Genomic DNA, 21,854 nt, shown 5'->3' with positions numbered 1-21,854 from the left:
GCAAGGCCAGTGTATAAGGTGCAGTGGGGCCATACTGCGTACAAGCCTTTTTAAGTCTTTCAAGAAAGCGGAGGCTCAGCCTTTTATAAGAACCAAGGGCTCCACTCTGTCCAGAGGTGGGCTCCTCCTCATCCCCTGATTCCTGGTCCTCCTCTTGTTCCCTCTCTGGTTCTACCTCTTGTTCCTCCCCTGATTCCTCTTCCTGACTTCCTTTTAAATTCTCTGCTTCAGTTTGTGCGGGCTGATCTGCTTGACTGCGAGTGACTGGAAAGGCAAGAACAGGCTGACCACGTGGCTTCACCTTACAAGTATTGAGGGGTCTTGGGCCAGTTTGTGTTAACTCCGTGCCCAAGGCCAGTGAGCGAAGCTCGGCATCAAGGGCTTTTAGTTCTTTTAAAAGTTGGATTTGTTCCCGCCTATGTTGGAGAGACTCGCGTAAAGGGGTTAGATTAGGCAAGGGAAGTGGGGAAAAAATGTCTGGGGGGGCAGTAGGTCCCCGAGGGGCCGGAGCACGAAAGGCAGGGGGTGTATAAGTGGGAAGTGGATTTTTAAGAGGTGGCGGGTCTGGAGAATGGTATTGAGCTGCTGCCTCCTCCAGGGTAGCCTCCTCCTCTGGGGTCACGTCATCATAGGGATTTAAAACCGGATAAATCTTAGGGGGACTTTTAGGGGACTTTTTTGGTAAGGTGGGGTCTGGGAGGGTCCCAGGGTCCTGAGAAGGCTGAGTAGGGGGCATTTGAATACTAACCGAAGGGCATGCCGATGGGGGGCGAGAGGTGGATTGCATTGCCTGCTCCCCAATCTTTACAAGTTTTAAAGTACCACTGTCAAAGGGTGAGCTTTTAAGAATCTCATTAATTAAATTCCAATAAGAAAAGGCAGTGACAGGCACCTTTTGAGGACCAAAAGTCTCATAATAATCTTTGAGGCAGTCTCCTACTCTGAGCCACCTTTTACCATCAATTGACCCCTCGAGGGGAAACCAAGGACACAAATCCTCTATGTATGAAAAGAATGATCTTAAATCCTTTTTCTTAACACGCGCTCCCCGAGTCTTGAGGGCCTCCTCGAGACCCGTCAGAAACAAATCATGTGACGAAACTGCTTGTCCCATGGTGCGTCACTCACCTTGCGCTGGCCTCAATTTCCTCCTGGATCTGACTCCCGGTCGCGTCCACCGAGGCGATCCAGAATCCCGCTTGGCCAAGTCTTCCCCAGAGGGCAGCGTTCGCTTCTCAAACAAAGGCTCGAGCCAACCACGTTGGGCGCCAACTGTCCCGACCCGCGGGACATCAACGCGGAACGGCAAACCTAAGAGAGAAGGAATGAAGGGACAAGAGACGCAGGGAGAGGCAGCAAGACAGGAATTCTGATCAAGCTGCAAATTTTTATTGTTCACACAGGGGTATTTATATGCTCAGGGAATGAGGGGTATGACGAGGTGCAGCCTGGTTGGCTGTGTTCTTCTATTGGGCTCCTGATAGGCTGCAAGTTCGCGCCGGCGGGAAGGTGAGGTTCGCAACGGCGGGAAGGTGAGGTTCGCAACGGCGGGAAGGTGAAGTCCCGGAAGAGAAGCAGGGACGGCACCATAGGCGCCATACTGTCAGAATTATCAGCCAGGAGGGGGGAGGGGCGCTGCTGCTTATTGTAAAGGTCAGAATGTTCTCAGAATGAGAACTTCTTGGTCCCTGACACTGGACTGTTCTCTGCTACAGGCTTTTATCTTTATTTCAGATTATAGGATAATCCAACTCTCCATTTTGTCAATGCTGTACAAATGAGGCAGAAAAACTAAACATCAATAGTGACTTTATGAACTGTCAGTATGCTCCCAGCATTCTGATCTCTGTGACTCTTTGATCTGACTGCTTTCGTTCCAATCTTATTTTAGTGTCTGATCTCCAACTACTATATACATTTTCTTTTGGGGACTGAAACAATTTTCATATTATTACCCAGCATTTTAGGTTCTCATTTTTAATGTTTTGAGTTTGGCCACCCATACTTAGGACATGACATTCAGTTCAGAACAAATTCTTCAAGCTGGCATTCACAGCCTTCCTTAAATTGAAACTCTTACCTATGGCAGATTTTTTTTGTGTGTGGGGGGGTGGGTGGGTACCAGGGATTGAACTCATGGGGCACTTATGTACTGAGCCACATCCCCAGCCTTTTTAATTTAATTTTTAAATTTTGAGACAGGGTCTTGCAAAGTTGCTTAGAGCCTCGCTAAGTTGCTTAGAGCCTCGCTAAGTTGCTTAGAGCCTCGCTAAGTTGCTAAGGCTGGCTTTGAACTTGCAATCCTCCTGCCTCAACCTCTCAAATCACTGAGATTACAAGTGTGAGCTATGTGGCTGGGCAGATACTCTATTGACTTTTTTTTTTTTTTTTTTTTTTTCTTTTTAATGGACTAGTTCTGGGGACACTGTGTTGCATGAATCTAGACAGAATCATTTACATTGTAGTCTATGTTAGTGCTTTCCCATACTGGAACATTACTATAATTTAGGTGTTCAGGGGCTTGTTTTTGCTTTTGTAGTGCTGGGGATAGAACCCAAGGCCTCTTGCATGTTTGGCAAGCTCACTGCCACTGAACTACATCCCCAGCCCTAGTTTATGTTCTATGCTCTCCTCCCAATTCAATAGAGTCATTCTTCCTCCACAGTATAATGACTAGATGCCACCTGTAGTCACCCACCTGTCCAATTTCTAGAGCCAGTCCTGGCCAGAAACGAGGTTTAAGACCCTGTGAGACTCAGTCCAATTTATCCCTGTGCTTATTTCCAGTGTTTTCATTCTGTTAAATGAGCTGCTTTCCAAGACTTGGGTCCTAGAACTGGCACCTTGTGTCCTGTTTAGCCCTGGTAACTGCCCAGGGCCCTCATCCTACAAAGATAGTCTCACCATTTCCTGTTACAAATCCCTCATGCCAATTGCTTGCTTAATTACCTGCCAACTGTGGTTTATTGTTATGCATGTGGGAATACTATTGGCATGCTAGACTAAACCTATAGCTATGTCTATCAAGTCCAGTGCTAGACTTATATCAAGGGAATTTGATCACATTTTTTGACTACCTCTCTAGTCAAAGGCTGTTCATTATGTCCACTAATATCTCAAAATGAAAGGGTATTAGGATATTTTTTTTTTTTTGATACTAGATTAAACCCAGGGTGCTCTACCCCTGAGCCAACCCTTTTTATTTTTTATTTTGATTCAAGTTCTCTGCAAGTTGCCCAGGTTGGTTTTAAACTTGTGATCCTCATGCCTCAGCCTCTAGAGTAGTTGCAATAATAGGCATGTGCACTATGCCAGGATTTGAACCTCTTTTAAAAGGTGATATCCCAACAGAAAAGCAGTCACTTGGTAATGAATATAAAATCAATTTCTATAGATACTATGCTTTTATTGAGACTTGAAGTTACCTTGATTATAAAATCAAACTTTTTTTTTTTTTCTTTTGCAGTACTGGGGATTGAACTCAGGGCCTTGTGCTTGCAAGGCAAGAACTCTACCAACTGAGCTATATCCCCAGCCCCAAATCATCAAACTTTTAAAACATGATTTTTAAAAGACATTTTAGTCATTTTAGGTAACTTATCTTCTACTGGTTCACACAAAATATGTGCTAACTCTATGAGTTATGAAAAACAAAGCAAATTTGAAAAAAAAAGAATTTTATTGAAGACGATCAAACTCCTAGCAAATAATTATGAATTATAATAAATGAAACTCATTATAATAAATGAAAATGATAAATTATAATAAATAAAAGTGAAAAACAATTGCTTTAAATAGATCATTTTTTGTTCAATTGCCAAGAATTAACTTCCTTACCATAAACGTGTTTCCATGTTTTATTTTCTTTATTCTAGAGAGAAATCTCAGCTATATTTATTTACTCATACCATCTCATTAAAGTCTGCAAAAAATCTATAGTGTATTTGGAATTACAATTGTAAAAAGAAAATCAAGAACACTTATTTTGTTCTTGGAAAACTTTATTTCAGTTTAAACAACAAAGCAAATGATATTTATGTCATCCAGGAGCAGATGAGAGAGTATGGTCATCCTTCATAGCTACATCGTTGGCAAATTCCAAATGAGAGGCATAATCTAGGTAAAAGACACTTATTACTCCAGATTATATTTATCTTCCAATCTGAGATCATGAAAATTAGTCAAAAAGATTAGAAATAGATTTACACGAAGTCACATCAGAAAAGCTGAGAAAGTGATGTTTAATGTTTTGGGAAATTACATTCTCTTTCTACTTCATACTCAGAAGAACGATTTTTTTTCCATGCTAGGAATTGAACCCAGGGTCCTGCACATGCTAGGCAAGTGCTCTACCTCTGAGCCACACACCCAGCTCAGGAGTGAATCCTTAAGGATCAGCAACAGATGGTTCATACTAGAAGTATTAGAACAATGATATGTACTTTCATCAGTTTCATAAGATTATTAGGATTTGAGAAATTATTTAAAATCTAGATAGAGGTTCAAACAGTCAAGTCAAGGCCAGAAAATGAAAATTTTAGATTTCTTTAGAGGAAACATAAAAACATGATTATTTGGATCTTGTCTTAATTTAAAATTAAAAGTCTGTTTTTAATGTATAAAAAAAGACATGGTAGCATTGTTACACACCTGAAAAAGACTACAAGTACAATATTCCCATAACAGCAACCGAGAAATCTAATTAGTCTACAGATTTTGTTTCTGATAAAGTATTTCTTTGAGCCTGCCTTCTGTTAACAATTTATAACTTGCCAGATAACTATGACATTGATTTTCAAGCTCTTTTTCCATTGTATTTTTCCCTTTTCATTATGATATACCTAGAAATAATGAGACAATGCAAAACAGCTCTAATGACCTTCAATAATTTTCTTTTACTAAATTAGTTATTCCAGTGAAAGCTAATGACAAATTTATCCAATAGCCTTTGATTTCAAAATTACTTAGACTTTTTATTTTTTGAATTTTGAGACAGCATCTCACTAAATGGCTTAGGGGCTCACTAAGTTGCTGAGGCTGGCCTCAAACTCGTGATCCTCCTTGCCTCAGTCTCCCAAGCTGCTGGGATTACAGGAGTGTTCCACCACACTGGCATATACAGATGTCTTAATCAATAATCTACTCATATCTTATAACAAGTTATCTTTCTAAACAATTTACAAATGTGAAATATGCAATATTGTCTGAAATAAATATACAATATGTAGTTTCTACATTCTCATACAGGTTTAAAAATGAGGTAATAAAAACTTAACTGATTAAAACTTTTACCATTCTGGAAATATCTTAGGGAAATTATGGTGAAATTTTTTTTCTTAGGTCTTTTTGTGTTTTCTTTGAATACTTCTGAGTACCTTTTTCTATGCTGAAAAATTATGTAAAAAATCCTTAAGCTTTGTTGGGTAGTCTGTCATCACTCCAGTTGCTCCCAAATCGAAAGCTCTTTTATACTCTTGTTCTTCATTTAATACCCAAACATACACCTGAAAATCAGAATCACAAAAAGTATGTAAAGAAATGTTAAAAGAGAAAATTATTTTTTTAACATTTTTTTTTTTTTTTTTTTTTTGGGTACTGGGGATTGAACCCAGGGCCTTGTGCTTACCAGGCAAGCACTCTACCAACTGAGCTATCTCCCCAGCCCCTATTTTTTCATATTTATCCATCATAATCTCAGCACACTTAGAACCTTTTAAAGTTGCCATTTTAAGAAATCATTAAACTTAGAAAAATTTCATTTTGCTCATTAAATATGCACTGCCCCCCCACCCCTGACTTCAGCAACTCTCATCTATGCGTAAGAGGAATCTAGCTCAAGAAACACTCATGCTTTATTATTAACTATAAGGTTGAGCTTAAGGTCCTCATTTGTGAATCAGCAAGACAGCAGCACCAGAATCGGGGTTCAAATTAAGTCAGTTAGAGGCCCCTGCCCTTTACACTTGAGTTAAATTGATAAAGTACACTGTTTTCAAAATGCCTCATTCCCAAAACTTACTTGAATGCCTCGGGCAGTAAGGTGGTCAAATAAAGCTTTCCTCATTAATAAACTAGAAAAGAAAAGCAGAACAGATTTAGGTATTTCTTTTTTCTTTTTTTTTTCTTTTTCTTTTGTTTTGTTTTGTTTTGGTACCGGGATGTAACCCAGGGGTGCTTTGCCATTGAGCCACATCCCCAGCCCTTTTTATGTTTTATTTTTGAGACAGGGTCTCCCTAAATTGCTTAGATTCTTACTAAATTGCTGAGACTAGCTTGGTTGTGATCCTCCTGCCTCAGCTCCCGGAGTCACTGGGATCACAGGCGTACACCACCAGAACCCACTGCATTTCTTAGTCTGAACTACTGACTAGATTTAGTCCTTAGTCCTACCTTGGTCAATATAGAGGTTAGTAATTCTTCATTTAATTTAATCCCCAAACTTCAGCAATCCAAGCAAAGGTTTTAAGTAATAATAGCTGCTGGGGATAAATTTAAATCTTAACTGCTGGATTCCTTTAACTGTTGGCTGCTGGCTGGTGAACAACCAGAACCTCCTCAAGTATTAGATCCTCAGGAGACATATTCTTATGGAAATCTCAATGGAGAAGAGGCTTGCTCACGTTCCCTGCTGGAGCCATAATGAGAGTGAGAGAGCTAGGAAGTATGTGTTCTCAATTTGCCAGATTAAAATAAGGCAGGAAATTCACGTCAAGTTCTTTAACATCATAATTCAGTCACATAATGAACTAGTCTTTTGTTAGAAATCATATATCCATTAGTTACACTATTCCATATCTATGAAAAAAGCCTTTTTTAGTTTCAAATAACTAAAAGTGCACTTTTAGCCTACTAATTACTTGAGCGAGATATGAACTAATTGTACTAGAAAGTTATACGTATTCTTTCTTTCTTTCTTTTTTGTATTGGGGATTGAACGCAGGGCTGCTTTACTACTGAGCCACATCTCCAGCCATTTCTTTTTATTTTGAGACAGAGTCTCACTAAATTGCTTAAGGTCTTGCTAAATTGCTGAGGCTGGCCAGGAACTTGTGATCCTCCTGTGTCAGCCTCCCCAGTTGCTGGGATTACAGATGTGCGCCACGGCACCCATCTGAAAGTTATACATATTATTTCTATTCAGTTATAGCTATTAGAATGATTAAATAAGAAAAACCTGAAGTCATGTGTTTTTTTTTAAATAACTTTATTTATTTTTATGTGGTGCTGAGGATCGAACCCAGTGCCTCTCACAAGTGCTAGGCAAGTGTACCACCACTGAGCCACAACCCCAGGCCCTCATGTGCTTTTAACACCAATTCTAGTTCTTGAAAACTAGAAATTAAATCAAGAATGCAGCAAAATAAATAAACAAATAAACAAATAAATGAACAAAAATAAACCCTATGGCACAGAGAAAACAACAAGTTTTCCAAAATTCTTTGAAAGAGCAACCACATAGTAAAAGGTTGTGCCGGGGTGTGGTGGCGCATGCCTGTAATCCCAGCAGCTAGGGTGGCAGAGACACCAGGAACAGACCAGGCTCAGCAGATTAGCGAGGCGCTAGACCCTGTCTCTAAAAATATAAAAAAGGGCTGGGAATGTGGCTCAGTGGTTAAGCACCCCGGGTTCAATCCCTGACACCATAAAAAATAAAAGGTTGTGATTTAGGACTATTAACATATTAAGGCTCCATTCCAAAGCAAAATATAAAAGTTACATAGATTTACCTAAACTCAATATATTATAGAAATTAATCCATTTTTCTTCAAAGTTGTCTCCACCCTGTAGACAGGACCACCTCTTTCTGCTGCTGAGTCTTGGTACAAATGTTTCTAAGAAATGTGCCAACAGGCAATATATATTTTTACATATTGTTATACACACTTCTTTTCTCCATGTTTTTGTCTGCGGACTAGTGGAATTAGCAAATAAGTAGAAGGGGATGACTATTTACCTCAACTCTGCTACTGATTTGCTACATAATCCCAAGTAAACCATTTCACTGCGTGAATGGGGGCTCAGTTTTCCCACAAAGATGGATGACATTAACTCTCAAGATTCCTCCTAAGGTTTTGTGACTCACAAGTAATTAAGCTAGTTCTAAATGTATACATACACATGCACAGGAGGTGCTCAACCGTCCTTGTTGCAAATTACACATGGGAAGCTTGCACTAAATTTTAAGTGTGACATTTATTAAACATAGAGCAAAACTTTCATATCAAGAAACTAAAATTCTTACATATCCGAAAGCCAGATGAGAAACTTTTGACTTCTGGACATGGTATGTGGTTCTTTTAACCTGAGGAAAGATAACATTCGAATTACAAATTAGAAACAGAAATAAGCCAAGTTCAAAAATGAAAAAAAAAAAAAAAAAAAAAAGCCCATCCTTAGTATGTGCTCAAAAAAAATCTGGGAAAAGACAATAATAATAAAAAGCCCAGCTCAGTTCTCTGTTTCCACCTGTCTCAAGCAAATGTTTTGCTACCAATATTCGAAGGTGAAAAAGCCAATAAAAACTATATTTCAGAGACCTGGTGCCCTGGCCTTATCATGACCCCTTTTATCAGACAACCTTTTTCTCCTCCTTTGCTATAATTTGCTTATGTAGTAGATTTAAACACACAACCAAATTGTGTTATGAATTAAAAGACATTTGGGGTAAAAGTGAGATGTATAATGTATATTTTTCTTTCCTTTTCAATATTTGAAGACCTGGACCTGTCCTTTTTATTATTTTTCCTACTAAAAGGCTCTACCTGACTTTTTAGTCCCATGCTGAGTTCCTTCCTCCATCTCTTTGAGGCTCGAGCAGCGTTAACCACCTGCGTCACTAATTTGGGCTTGTGTCCAAAGGAACTCTCTGATGCTCCTCTCAACTACCAAGATTTCTCAGTGGCTTTCTAAGTTTATCAGCATGTAGTCATTTTCATTCTTCTCAGATCTTTGTTTCCTGTTTCCTTCCTGGTACATTCTTAATTCTGAGAGTCCACAACTGTTAAATTCTTTTTTTCACTTTCTATCTGAATTCAAGTGATATTAGAAGCCCCCTGAATAAAGTACAAGCTCTTTTCTCACTCTGAAATGGAAACTCTTGGTTGAAATTTCAGGAATCCAGGGATACTAATAACCTCCTTAAACACAATTATTAGCTTGTCTAAGAAAATATCCTTAGACAAACATTGAGCCACACAAAATAATATTCCACCTGTTTTAATCCATAATCACTTTTTAGAGAAAAGACTAATACTATACTGTTTGTGCTTCTTATATTTGTATTACAGTAATTTTTTTTCTCCAAAAGGAATAATACAGATAATATAAAGAGCATAACAGTCAACTCCAGGCAGGAAAAAAGCTACACATGGTTAGGAAGCACTTTTGTGTGTGTGTGTGTGTGTGTGTGTGTGTGTTTGTTTTGCTGGGAATTGAACCCAGAGCCTCTCACATGCTAAGCAAGTGCTCTGCCACTGAGCTATACCTCCAATCACAGGAATCATTTAAAAAAATTTTTTTTTAGTTTAAGATGGACACAATACCTTTATTTTGTTTATTTTTATGTGGTGCTGAGAATCAAACCCAGTGCCTCACACGTGCTAGGCAAGTGCTCTACCACTGAGCCACAACCCCAGTCCCCAGTAATCATTTTAATATAGCAAATAAAAATTGTTTCTTTGTAAATAAAGTGTTTTTTTTTTTTGTCTGAGAAATAGCTACACAGACTTTTAATAAATATAATTGAGGATAGATACAATAAACATCCTCATCACTAAGAAACTAAGCTGGAAAACAGGCAAGAAACAGAAGTTAAGCCAGTTACAGTGGTACACACCTGTAATCCCAGCAACTCAGGAGACTGAGTCAAGAGGATCTCGAGTTCAAGATCAGCCTCAGCAATTTAGCAAGGCCCTAAGCAACTTAGCGAGACTCTGCCTCGAAATAAAAAAATTTAAAAGGGTTAGGGATGTAGTTCAGTGGTAAAGTGCCCCTGGGTTCAATCCCAAGAAAGAAAGAAAGAGGCGGGGTGAAGCGGGGAGAGAGAAAAGGTAAACATTAGAGTATTGACCTAATTGTTAATCTTACATATATTTTCTAATGACTGCTACACTGATGTTCATTTTTATTTTTTAAAGTTGCTTTGGGGTATAAAAAAACGTTTTCAGGCAGGTAAAATCACATTTAAATGATCTCCCCAGAATCTCCAAAATTTCTTTGTCATGGTTCAGTTATTCTTATGAATCTATAGCTAGAAATTACATTCTATGGATATATATATACATACACACACACATATATATGTGATGGTATCACTACATATCCATAAAGAATGAAATTACGGCATTTACTGGTAAATGGATGGAAATGGAGAACATTGTGCTATCATGCTAAGTGAAATAAGCCAGCCTCAGAAAATCAAAGGTCAAATGTTTTCTCTTATATTTGTAAGTTAAAGCAAAATACATCGTCCTATAAAGATATAGGGAAGATCAACAGAGTAAAGGAGATTGGGAGGGAGAAAGGAGGGACAGGAAAGGGGAGGAAAGGAGGAATTAATTTTTTAAAATCATGCTATGTGCATATATAAATATACCATAGGAAATTTCACCTTTATGTATAAGTAGAAAGAACAGATCAAAATAGAGACAAGGCCTGGAGTTGTGACTCAGTGGTAGAGCACTTGCCTAGCATGAGTGAGGCACTGGGTTTGATTCTCAGAACTACATAAAATAAATAAAATAAAGGTTCATTGATAACTATAAAAACATTTTAAAAAAATAAAAGAAAAATAAAGAGATGAGGGGCTGGGGTCGTGGCTCAGTGGTAGAGTACTCACCTAGAACGTGTGAGGCACTGGATTCAATCCTCAGCACCACATAAAAATAAATAAATAAAAAGAATAGCAGATGGAGTAAAAAAAAAGTTTAAAAAAGAGATGAGTGAAAAGAAGATTTGTAGAAAAGAGGAAAGGGAATGGGGGGAAGAAGGAGAGGGAATGTGAACTGAAATTGAATTTCATTTATGTTATGATTTTGTAGGGATGAACTCAACTACTATTATAACTATAATGCTCTAATTTTTAAAAATCACATTCTAAGTATAAGATTTTGAGATGAAGGGTTCTTTAATAATAACAACAAATAGAATTTAACAATTATTGAATGCTGCTTATTATTTTCTAGGTAACAATAAGCATTTTAAACATTTTTATCTTTTAAATTCGTGAATGGAAAACAAGACTCTGTACCTAGTAGAGAAATTACATAAACACATAAGTACCTCATACAAACTAAATCAACTCTTTTCCTTCTCTTATCTCCAAAGAATTTTTTTTCTTTTTCTTTTTTCTCTTCACCTTTTTGGTGGTGTTAGTGGTGACTTTTCTTCCTAAATGTATTATTCCAGATGGTGACTTGGAGTTTAATGGAGTTTCAGCTGCCTATTACTATCAATGAAGAAGAATAAAGTAAGGGAAGTTAAAGGATAATTGTTATTTGTGTCAGAATAAAAGAATTATTAAACTTCTGTATTTAAGTTCAGTCCTTTTTATCTGACTGCTGGATACACAGGCATGGAAAGTCATAACCTGAGATTTGTTCAGATAAAGTATAATCCTCTATTATTTAATTTGGAAAATGTCTCTTAATTATATCAAAAAGCATTGTTAATACGTCAGGTAATACAGCATGGACATAACTACAGAAATCTATTTTCTGTGTGTGTGTATGTGTATGTGTGTGGTGACAGGGATCAAACCCAGGACTTCATGTATGTTGGCAAGTGCTCTACCATAGAAATACACCCCAATCCCACAGAAATCTATTATTTACAATCATATTTATCCTAGTCTGTTTTCTGTTGCTATAACAAAATACCCAAGGTTGGGAAATTTATACAGAAAAGAGATTATTTAGCTCATAGTTCTAGAATTCCAAGAGCATAACAATGGTATCTTGTTGACTTCTTGTGAGGGCCTCATAGTAGCAGAAAAGCAGTAAAGAATATGCAGAAGAAAGGCAAGTGTACAAAAGAAGCAAGAAAAAGTCAGGGGCAAGAACTCATTCCCACATGAAAGACATTAATCCTCTCAGTGACCTAATGACATAATCATCTTCTCATCATCACTCAATACCGTTACTTTGGGAACCAAGACCCAACATGAGTTTCAGAGGGGCAAACCACATCCAAACCACAACAAGAGTGGGTGACATCCAGTGGTGGAGTGCTTGCTTGGCATATGCAGGCCCTGGGCTCAATTCCCAGCACCAAATAAACAAAAGCTATACTGATATTAATGAGCCTTTATCTTAATCCTTCTATAATTGATAATTGATGAAAACAGGATAACCACTTACTTCAGTATGATAGAAGGCATTGGGATTTCAAAAAATTGTTCTCGAATGGGCACAAAAGGTAAGAGGCCAGTGAAGAAAAGGCCAAGAATGAGCAGAACACGTTGTAGACTGAAGAGTATAGGAATATCTGAATTCTAAAAGACAAACAATATTATATGTTACTTTACAGTAATTGCTCAAATAAAGAGGAATATTTCATAAGTCTCGAAATTTCTCAAGACTGTATCTTGACATCTATTGCAGGCACTCCCCAAATTATGAATATCCATTCGCCACTTAGAAATGGCTAGTCTGCAACAAAAGAGTATGGATTTCAATGCGCAAATTTTTATATTTCCCTTTAAATATCTACTGATTTATTTTTATAATTTTTGTACCTATACTACTTGCAAGCCATATGTATCAGTTGACTATTATTAATAAAAACCCAATTTGGATAGAAAAAAATAGTAAAGATCTATCTTGGAGCCCTATCGTATAATGAATGTTAGTAAAGTTTCTCTACTCCCTATATCTTTCTTTGTTTTTACAACACCACTCTCTCCGTTGGTCACGATATTCACAACTAGAGACTAAACAAACCAGAATCTAATAGAATAAAAATAAAGAGATGAATGTATGAAATATTCAGTAATCTGACTCCTGTTTATCTGTTGAGACATGAGAATTTATAACATACAGAATATATCAATACTGTTGCATATAACTCATATTTCAGCTATGTTATGTTTGGTTCAAATATAAAATATAAATAGGATTTTGTAAGTTAGGCCAAGAAACTAATCATTATTTTAAATTTTAATTGGAAAATGTGTTCAACATTCCAAAACTTTTAAAAAATGTAAGGTATGTGTGTGTGTGTGTGTTGAATTGTGATAAAATACACATGAGATAAAATTTACCATCTTTACCATTTTTAAATGTATTGCTCAGTGACTTTTTTTAAGTTAACCAGAAACAAGTTTATTCAAGAGATAAATTCAGCACATTATTATAGACTATCTTACTCCACCATACTGAAAATGATATACACAAAATGCCTAAAATCAATAGCTCAGTGACTTTTAAGTATATTTACATTGTTTTAAACTGATCTCCAGAAGTCTTTTTACTTTGCAATACTGAAATTCATACTTTAATTAGATAACAATTCCCCATTCCTTCTCTTGTGACCTCTTCATACACACATAGGCATATACATATACTTTTTTGTGTAGTATTGGAAATCAAACCCAGGGCCTTGTATATGCCAGGCAAGTGTCCTACCAATGAGTTACACCCTCAGGTCTCACTGAAAAAACAAATTAAAATCATGGTTATAATTTTTCTATATTTTAAAATCATGCAAAAGAATTGATTTTAAATAATTATTGTAAATTACCTATTTATTTTTAAAAAAAAGTAAAAAAGTTTGAGTATTTATTTTACCTGTGTTCATATGATGCTTCGTGGTGTTTTTTACTTATTTATATACAGGTGTTTCAGCTGTAACACAGTATATGAGACCCCGAAAAACCTTGAGTTCTGTAAATTCATACATTAAGAATAACAGAGGGTAGGGGAAAAAATAGGGTTAGGGACTGGCCCCTCAAAACTTATACAGCTTTGGAACCAGAGCACTAAAAACAGTACTGGGTTCTTCTGGAGAGCTATGCAAGGATACTTGTGGGGGTGGGAAAAGGTGGGTGGGCTGGCAAATGTTGAACAAAAATTATATCCTATATATATATATATTTTTTTTTTTTTTTTGATACTGGGTATTAAACCCAGGTGCTTTACCACTGAGCCACATCCCCAGACCTTTTTATTTTTTATTTTGAGACAGGGTCTCATGAAGTTGCTTAGGGTTTCACTGAGTTGCTGAGGCTGGCCTTGAACTTGTGATCTTCCTGTGTGTTGTTGGGATTACAGGCACATGCCACCATGCCCAGTTTGTAAAATTCTTATAAATTATACTTTACAAACTGTAAAAGACATATCTCTTAATTATGTTGTTAACATGAATGATGAATATTATTGCAACATTTTCACTGTGATGTTTGAATATTATGCTGAAAGAGTCTTGGAGTTTTCAAATTCTAATATGGTAGAAAGCCAGAGGCTTGAGGAGGGGTGGACATGAATCAAGGGCAAAATTTTGTGATTGTGGACCAACAGTGATCTTTTTATTGTGAACTATTTACAGACTTACAGGAAGCTGCAAAAATAATAGAGTCTCTTTTACCCTTTACTCAGCTTCCACAAAAGGTGAAATCTAATGAAACGGTAGCATAGTATCAAAACCAAAAAACGACATTGGTATATTACTGTTAATTAGACTACAGACCTTATTCAGTTTTTACCATTTTTCTTTGCTTCCCCATTTTTAAAATGTATTCATGTGTGTGTGTGTGTGTAAGTTCTGTACTATCTTAACCCATATATAGATTCATGTAAGCACCATCACAGGCAAGATACAGAACTGTTTCATGACCAAACAAGAAGCCCTTGTGCCATTTCTTATTGGTACCCACTCTCTACCCCATCCTCAGTGCTTCATTCAACATTTTGAGATTGATTTTTTTTTAAATTTTTACTAAGCATGTCCTTGAGGACTATCCAGGTTGTTGCTTGTATCAATAGTTCATTCAGCAACTTTCACTGCTGAATCATATCCTACTGTAAGGATATGCCAGAGTTTGTTCAGTTGTTTATGTAAGGACACTTGGTTTTTTCCAGGATTTTGCTTATATGCATAAGGTTGCATGCTAGACAAACACTCTACCACCGAGCTATACCCCCAGTCCTTTTTATTTTTTTTTATTTTGACACAGGGTCTCATCAAATTGCCTAGACTGACCTTGAACTCTCAATCCTCCTCCCTCACCCTTCCAAGCTGCTGGGATTATAGGTGTGCACCACCATGCCCAGCTCAAATTAATTTTTTATAGACATATTTTCTTCAACCAGAAAATTTTCAATGAGTGAATGCCCTTGATTTTTATACTGCTGGATAATCATGATCTTGGCCTAATTTAACTAAGTGTATTTGAAGGATAAGGCAAAAAGAAGTCGAAGAATTACACTTTCTTTAATTCAAAATTACACAAAACAATTACCTAAAAGAAAAGACATTAAAAGAGGAAATCATATTTTGTCTTATAATGCATATAATAAAATGTGATGTCTTATAATGCACATAATAAAATGTGATCAACAATTACAAATGTGATCAATAATAAAATGTGAGAGTAATTCTGTGAACCAGTCTAATCTATTACATTGAACTTAAATTACAAGGTCCAAATCTATTAGTAAACTTCTGGCTAGTTGCCTCCATTTAGTACCATCTGTCTTTCTCTGCAGGCTATGAAAAAAGATAGTTTTAAAAAAGTATTAGTGTAACTAAGTATTTACAGACATATAAACAACATCAAAGATCATTTTATACCATTTTGAAACTTACCTCTTTGTAGCACTTTTCTACAATTTCATAACTGGCATTACCCCACACTGTTAAGTGTTCTCGCTTATACTGCTTCACCAATTCTGAAACCTATATGTGAAAATTCAAAATTTTATGCATGTGCCTATTTGTAGATCCACTTGTATCATTTTACTTTAAAAATGGGTTACAAATGACTCTGCCAATAGATAGTACAAAATTTTGAAAAATTTGCTAAATTTCAGATTATTAAAAAAACAAAATTGTTTACATTTTACCATTATATAATTTATTTAACAAAATATAACTATTAGTTTCATATGAACTAATCCCAAATTAAACAAGTTAAACCAGAAGGTAACTGTATAAATACCAGAATGACTGGCTCATAGGATTTACTTTTATTCATGACTGAAATGTGCCAGTTCACTCTCAAAATAGACTCCCCTGCAGTAAAATGACCTCTATCAAGATGTTATTTAAAACAATGCTGATGCGTGGAGTATCACATTTCCTTGAACACTACCAATCTATGCAGTCATCTACTCTGACCTTATTTAGTTTGTGAAATTGGATGCAACACACCAAGAGGAGGCAATGACTCAAGTACCTTCTTAATCAGCACATTGTTGTTGACTTTGATATCGATGTTAATGGGGGTGTTAGGAAAGGCATCGAAAACTTCCTTCAGTAATGGAATTCGGTTATCCTTTCCTTCACACTGGCACGCTGAGAAAGCAAGATTTGTAAATGTATTTTTAAAGGTAATTTACTTTTTTAATGATTAGAAAAGTTATAGTATGTGTTCATTTGAAGACATTTACAAATTGAGGCAAAGCATAAAGAAAAAGGAATATAATTTAAAACCCAATAACTTAGATATAATTTACATTATGCCTACTTGTACTTTCTGTATCCTTTTTTCCTATGCAAACTTTAATATATGGTTTGGTGCGCCGTATTTAACATGATTTGGTGTGCCTACAAGAATTTAACCTGATCTTTTTACACAAATAAAAATATTTTCAGGGGCTGGGGCTGTAGCTCAGTGGCAGAGCTTTTGCCTAGCATGTGTTGAAGCACTGGGTTCTATCCTTAGCACCCATAAAAATAAACAAATAAAATAAAGGCATTCTGCCCATCTACAACTACAAAAAATTTTTTTAAAATATATTTTCATGTCAACACCTTATGTTTATAATTATGACTTACATTTTTATTGAACTTTACATTTTAAGAACACTGTAGGACTGGGTTGTGGTTCAGTGGTAGAGAGCTTGCCTAGCATGTATGAGGCACTGGGTTTGATCCTTAGCACCACATAAAATGAATTAATTAATTAAATAAAGGTACTGTGTCCATCTACAACTCAAAAAATTATTTTTAATTTTTTATTATCTTCCAAGTCTAACAGTCTAAAGAACTGCCATGGGACAATAACTATTCACACTCAATTAAGATAGATATGATGGTCAAATTAAAACAAATCAAACAAAAAAAAACCTAACTGGATCAGTAAAATGACATATATGTTAAATTAATTTAATATTGGTACTTAGCAGTAAGGAAACAAAGAAATTAAAATGTATGCTAAGAAAAAAATGTGTGCTACTATAAAGAAACACAAATTAGGCGATCTTGGCCCCTCTAGAATGCAGAAAAAGAGTGGGAAAAATAGAAGTTTGTCCCAGTATTGTTCAGAGCAGAGGATAACCAGAGCAAAGAAATAGAAGACTACAAAAAGAAAAGTAGAGTCAGGCATGGTGGCACACTCCTGTAATGCCTGTAGTTTCAGTGACTCAGGAGGCTGTGGCAGGAGAATGATAAGTTCCAGGCCTGCCTCAGCAAATTAGGGAGGCCCTAAGCAACTTAGTGAGACTGTGTCTCAAAATTAAAAAAAAAAAAAAAAAAAGAAAAGAAAAAAGAAAGGGCTGGGGATGAGGCTCAGTGGTAAAGTGCCCCTGAGAACAAATTTCCAGTAGCAATTTTAAAAAAAAATGTATGCCACAGGTGTGTTGAACGACAGAATGAGTGAAGGGTCCCTACAGCATGCTAGAACTTTTAAACTGACATTATAGTCAACTCTAGATTATCCAGATAATGAATTACTATGGGAAAAAAAAAAAAAAAAGGCCACTATAAACTTAGCATGATAAGCCAGGTGCAGTGATGCACACGTGCAACCCCAGCAGCTTGGGACGTCAAGACAGGAGGATTGCAAGTTCAAAGATAGCCTCAGCAACTTAGCAAGGCCCTGTCTCAAAATAAAATATAAAACAAGGCTGGGATGTGGCTTAGTGGTCAAGCACCTTGGGTTCAATCCCTGGTACCAAAAAACTAAAGTAAACAGGATAGATAATAACCCTTTGGTAACACTTTTTTTATCATGCTTTTTATATAGCCCGTGGCACATTGAAGAACCCCTTTAAAGAAAACAATGAGGGGGCTGGGGTTGTGGCCTAGCATGTGTGAGGCACTGGGATCCATTCTCAGCATTCTCAGCACCACATATAATAAATAAAAATAAAGGTCCATCAACAACTAAAAAAAATTTTTTTTAAATAATAATAATAAAGAAAACAATTACTTGATGAGTCAGAATTTGGTAAGAGAGGGCTTGGGTTGTGGCTCAGTGGTGGAGTGCTCACCTAGCATATAAGAGGCCCTGGGTTCAATCCTCAGCACTGAATAAAAATAAAATAAAGGTATTGTGTCTGCCTATAAACTACAAAATATATTTTAAAAAAAGAATTTGGTAAGAAAGTTGAGAGATGAATGAACAGGAAGTGGCTTGGACACACTAAAAATCTCTTGAATAGGTTTGATATGTGGGTAGCAACAGAAAGTAGTTATAAACATGGCCAACAAAAAGTTATAGCAATAAATTAATTTAAAACAAACAAACAAAAAAAACAATTATTTCTCCAGTATAGTTGCAAACCACAAAGAGAGCAAAAGTGTTGAAATTTATACTCCTCAAGTAGTCTCTCCAGTATCTAAAGAAAACTAAACAAGAGTTTGGAGCAGAATAGGATTGAAAAACAAAAAAGGAACAACTTTCTGAATAATCTGAGTCAAGTGTTTATGGTAGTCTGTTTCAAATGCAGTGAACTTCACATCTGAGTCATTGTCCAAAGTCAATTATGATACGAGTTGAATGCAATATGAATGAAAGTTCATTATTCTTTACAGTTGTCTGAAACCTGAGAGTACCTGGCATATTAGTATAGCATTTGAGGAGACATTTGATGGAGAGGCAATATGAACATTAGCTGAACACTAGCTAGTAAGGAGGAAATCTAGTTTCAAATTCTAGCTCTGTCATTTACTTGTTGTATGACCTTGATCAAGTTAATTTGCATCTTTAGACTTTGGTTTTTAATCGCTAATGTACAACACCATTAGTGGTCTCAAAGGTCCCTTCATGGTCAAAAGTTTTATGACTTTATGAAGCAGATATGAAAATCAGAAAAAAGGAACTGAGGATGTAACTCAGTTGAAGAGTACTTGCCTAGCATGTGGAAGGTCCTGGCTTTGATCCCCAGTACCAAAAAAAAAAAAGTCTCTCCTGCTGCCTAATAATCTTCAGTGACTTTCTAAGGCCTACACAAAATAGACAAAATAGAGACCAAACTTCAGACTGTCATTCAGGTACCTAACCTTTCTGGTCCCAACCAGCTTTGCTGGGCTCAGTAGTGCATGCCTATAATCCTGGCCACATAGCATAGCAAATATCCTATAAACTACGAGAATGAAAAATGTGTTTCCTCAAACCAACATAGCTTAATGATACTCACCTGGGAGGCAAAACCAAATAAACATCAGATTTAAAAACTCCTTAAAAATAGATAACTTAGTGAATAAAACAATAAAAAAATAGATTAATTTTCTATTTCTGTGGTATTGGGGATCAAACCAGGGACCTTGGGCATACTGGACAAGCACTCAACCACTAAGCCATATCCACAGTCTTATATTGACCAATTTTAAATCTAGTTCATGGAGTAGGTACAGTTCTTTTAAAAAAATAATGTCATGGTGGCACACACCTATAATCCCAGTGACTGGGAAGGCCTAGACAGGAGGATCATGAATTCAAAGCCAGTCTTGGCAATGGAGAGACACTAAGACAGTGAGACCCTGTCTCTAAATAAAATACAAAATATGGTTGGGGATGTGGTTCAGAGGTCCGGTGCCCCAGAGTTCAATCGCCAGTATCCTCCCCAAAACAATTAATATCAAGAGATCCAATCACAATAAAGGAAAGAACAGAGGGAAGATACAACCTATAGAATGAAAAAAAATACTTGCAGATATACATTTGCCAAGAGATATTTTGTATTTATATTGTTACATTTTATATACAGAATATAAAAGGAACTCAAACTATTCAATAATAAAACAAAATAAAACAAAAACCAAAAACAAATAATCTGATTTTAAAATGAGCAAAACACCTAATAGGTATTTTCCAAAAGAAGACATACAAATAACCAACAGGTATGAAAAAAATATCACTAATCATCAGGGCAGTGCAAGTCAAAACCACAATGAGATATTGCCTCACTTCATATAGGATGGCTAGTATTAAAGACAAAAGATAACAAGTACTGGTGAGGATGTGCAGAAAAAGGAATCTTGCACACTGTTGGTGGGAATGTAGCATAGCCATTATGGAAAACAGTATGGAGATTCCTAAAAGAATTAATAATATACCAATTAAATGATGCAGCAATCCAAACACTTAGTATACATACTAAGGAAACGAAATCAGTATGTGAAAGAGATATCTGTACTCCCCAGTTTACTGACACTATTAACAATAACCCAAGATATGGAATCTAAGTGTACAACAAGGGATGAATAGACAAAGAAAATGTGGTATGTATATACAACATAATACTGCTCTATCATTTGCAACAACAAGGATGAACCTGGAGGACATTATGCTAAATAAAATCAGGCAGGCACAGAAAGACAAATATTGCATGATTTCACTCATATATGAAATCTAAAAATATTGATTTAATACAAGTAGCTAACAAAATAATGGTTACCACAGGCTAGGGAAGGGAGAAGAGAGGCTAGCCAATTGATTCAAAGTTACAGTTAGAAAAGAACAAGTTCTAGTACTGCTCAGTAGGATAACTATAGTTAACAATAAGGTATTGTCTACTTCAAAAATAGCCAGAAGAGAGGATTTTAAATGTTTCCACCACAAAAAAATGATAAATGTTTGAGGTGATAAATATGCTATTTACCGATTTGATCATTACATAATGCATATAATGTATTGAAACATAACACTGTACCCTGCAGATATGTACGATTATTATGTGTCAATGAAAAATTAAAATTAAAAATTGCAAAAGTTACAAAAAATAGATCCTTGACATTTACCCAAGGATTCAACAGTATGCAAACTATACCAAGGTATATAACATGCAGCCTCTTGTAGTTTTATTGACTTATACATTTGAATCATTCAAAATGTGAAGCTGACTTGTGATACTGTTAGGCTATACCTGCTCAGCACTTATATCTCAAAGTGGTGTATTTTCCATTCTAACGTGCAATGACTAATAATTTAAGGCAGGAGACACTTTTCTTTGGGAGAAATGTTCCCTCAAATGAAAGGAAACCACTAAATTGCCAGTTTAGTGGTTTAATAGTTTGAATAATAAAAGTATCCTCAAACATTTAAAATATGGCACAGCTAAATGACAGAATTAAATGTTATAGACCCAGAAAGATCTGCAAGAGGTCTTTTCTACTTCTTTTCACTTATTCTTTTTTTTTTTTTTTTTTTTTTTGCAGTGCTGGGGATTGAATCCAGGGCCTTGTGCTTGACAAGCAAGCACTCTACCAACTGAGCTATATCTCCAGTCCCAACTTATTCTTTATTCTGTTCATGATGGGTGACTACTATAAGCTATGGCAATATCCTAGAATTTGAAGCTTTAGAGGTGCAAAATATTCCCAATATTATTCAAGTTTCCTGTAATTAGTATTCCAGTTTAAATTAATTTTATGTGAATTTAAATAAAAAGAGCTAGTTAAATCATTGGGTCTAA

At 36.0% G+C, this 21,854-nt stretch overlaps 1 protein-coding gene and 1 non-coding gene across 2 annotated transcripts in view; both read right to left on the bottom strand.

Annotated features, from left to right (window-relative positions):
• Positions 1–3,812: 3,812 nt before the first annotated feature.
• Gdpd1 (glycerophosphodiester phosphodiesterase domain containing 1) overlaps positions 3,813–21,854 on the bottom strand; it is a 42,401-nt gene continuing 24,359 nt past the window's right edge. The window contains exons 5-10 of the mRNA XM_047547235.1: positions 16,391–16,509; positions 15,802–15,891; positions 12,357–12,490; positions 8,243–8,302; positions 6,020–6,071; positions 3,813–5,504 (exon numbers count right to left, since the gene is read on the bottom strand). Coding sequence (XP_047403191.1) covers positions 5,382–5,504; positions 6,020–6,071; positions 8,243–8,302; positions 12,357–12,490; positions 15,802–15,891; positions 16,391–16,509 — 578 coding nt within the window. The 3' untranslated portion in view covers positions 3,813–5,381. The remainder of the gene's footprint in view (positions 5,505–6,019; positions 6,072–8,242; positions 8,303–12,356; positions 12,491–15,801; positions 15,892–16,390; positions 16,510–21,854) is intronic.
• On the bottom strand, positions 5,590–5,660 carry Trnat-ggu (transfer RNA threonine (anticodon GGU)). Its single transcript has one exon. It is a non-coding gene; the product is annotated as a tRNA-Thr (tRNA).

Source organism: Sciurus carolinensis, chromosome 3 (assembly GCF_902686445.1).
Source record: "Sciurus carolinensis chromosome 3, mSciCar1.2, whole genome shotgun sequence".
NCBI lineage: Eukaryota > Metazoa > Chordata > Mammalia > Rodentia > Sciuridae > Sciurus > Sciurus carolinensis.
Note: the sequence above shows the minus strand (reverse complement) of the source record. Positions and strands in the feature narration are given on the sequence as shown.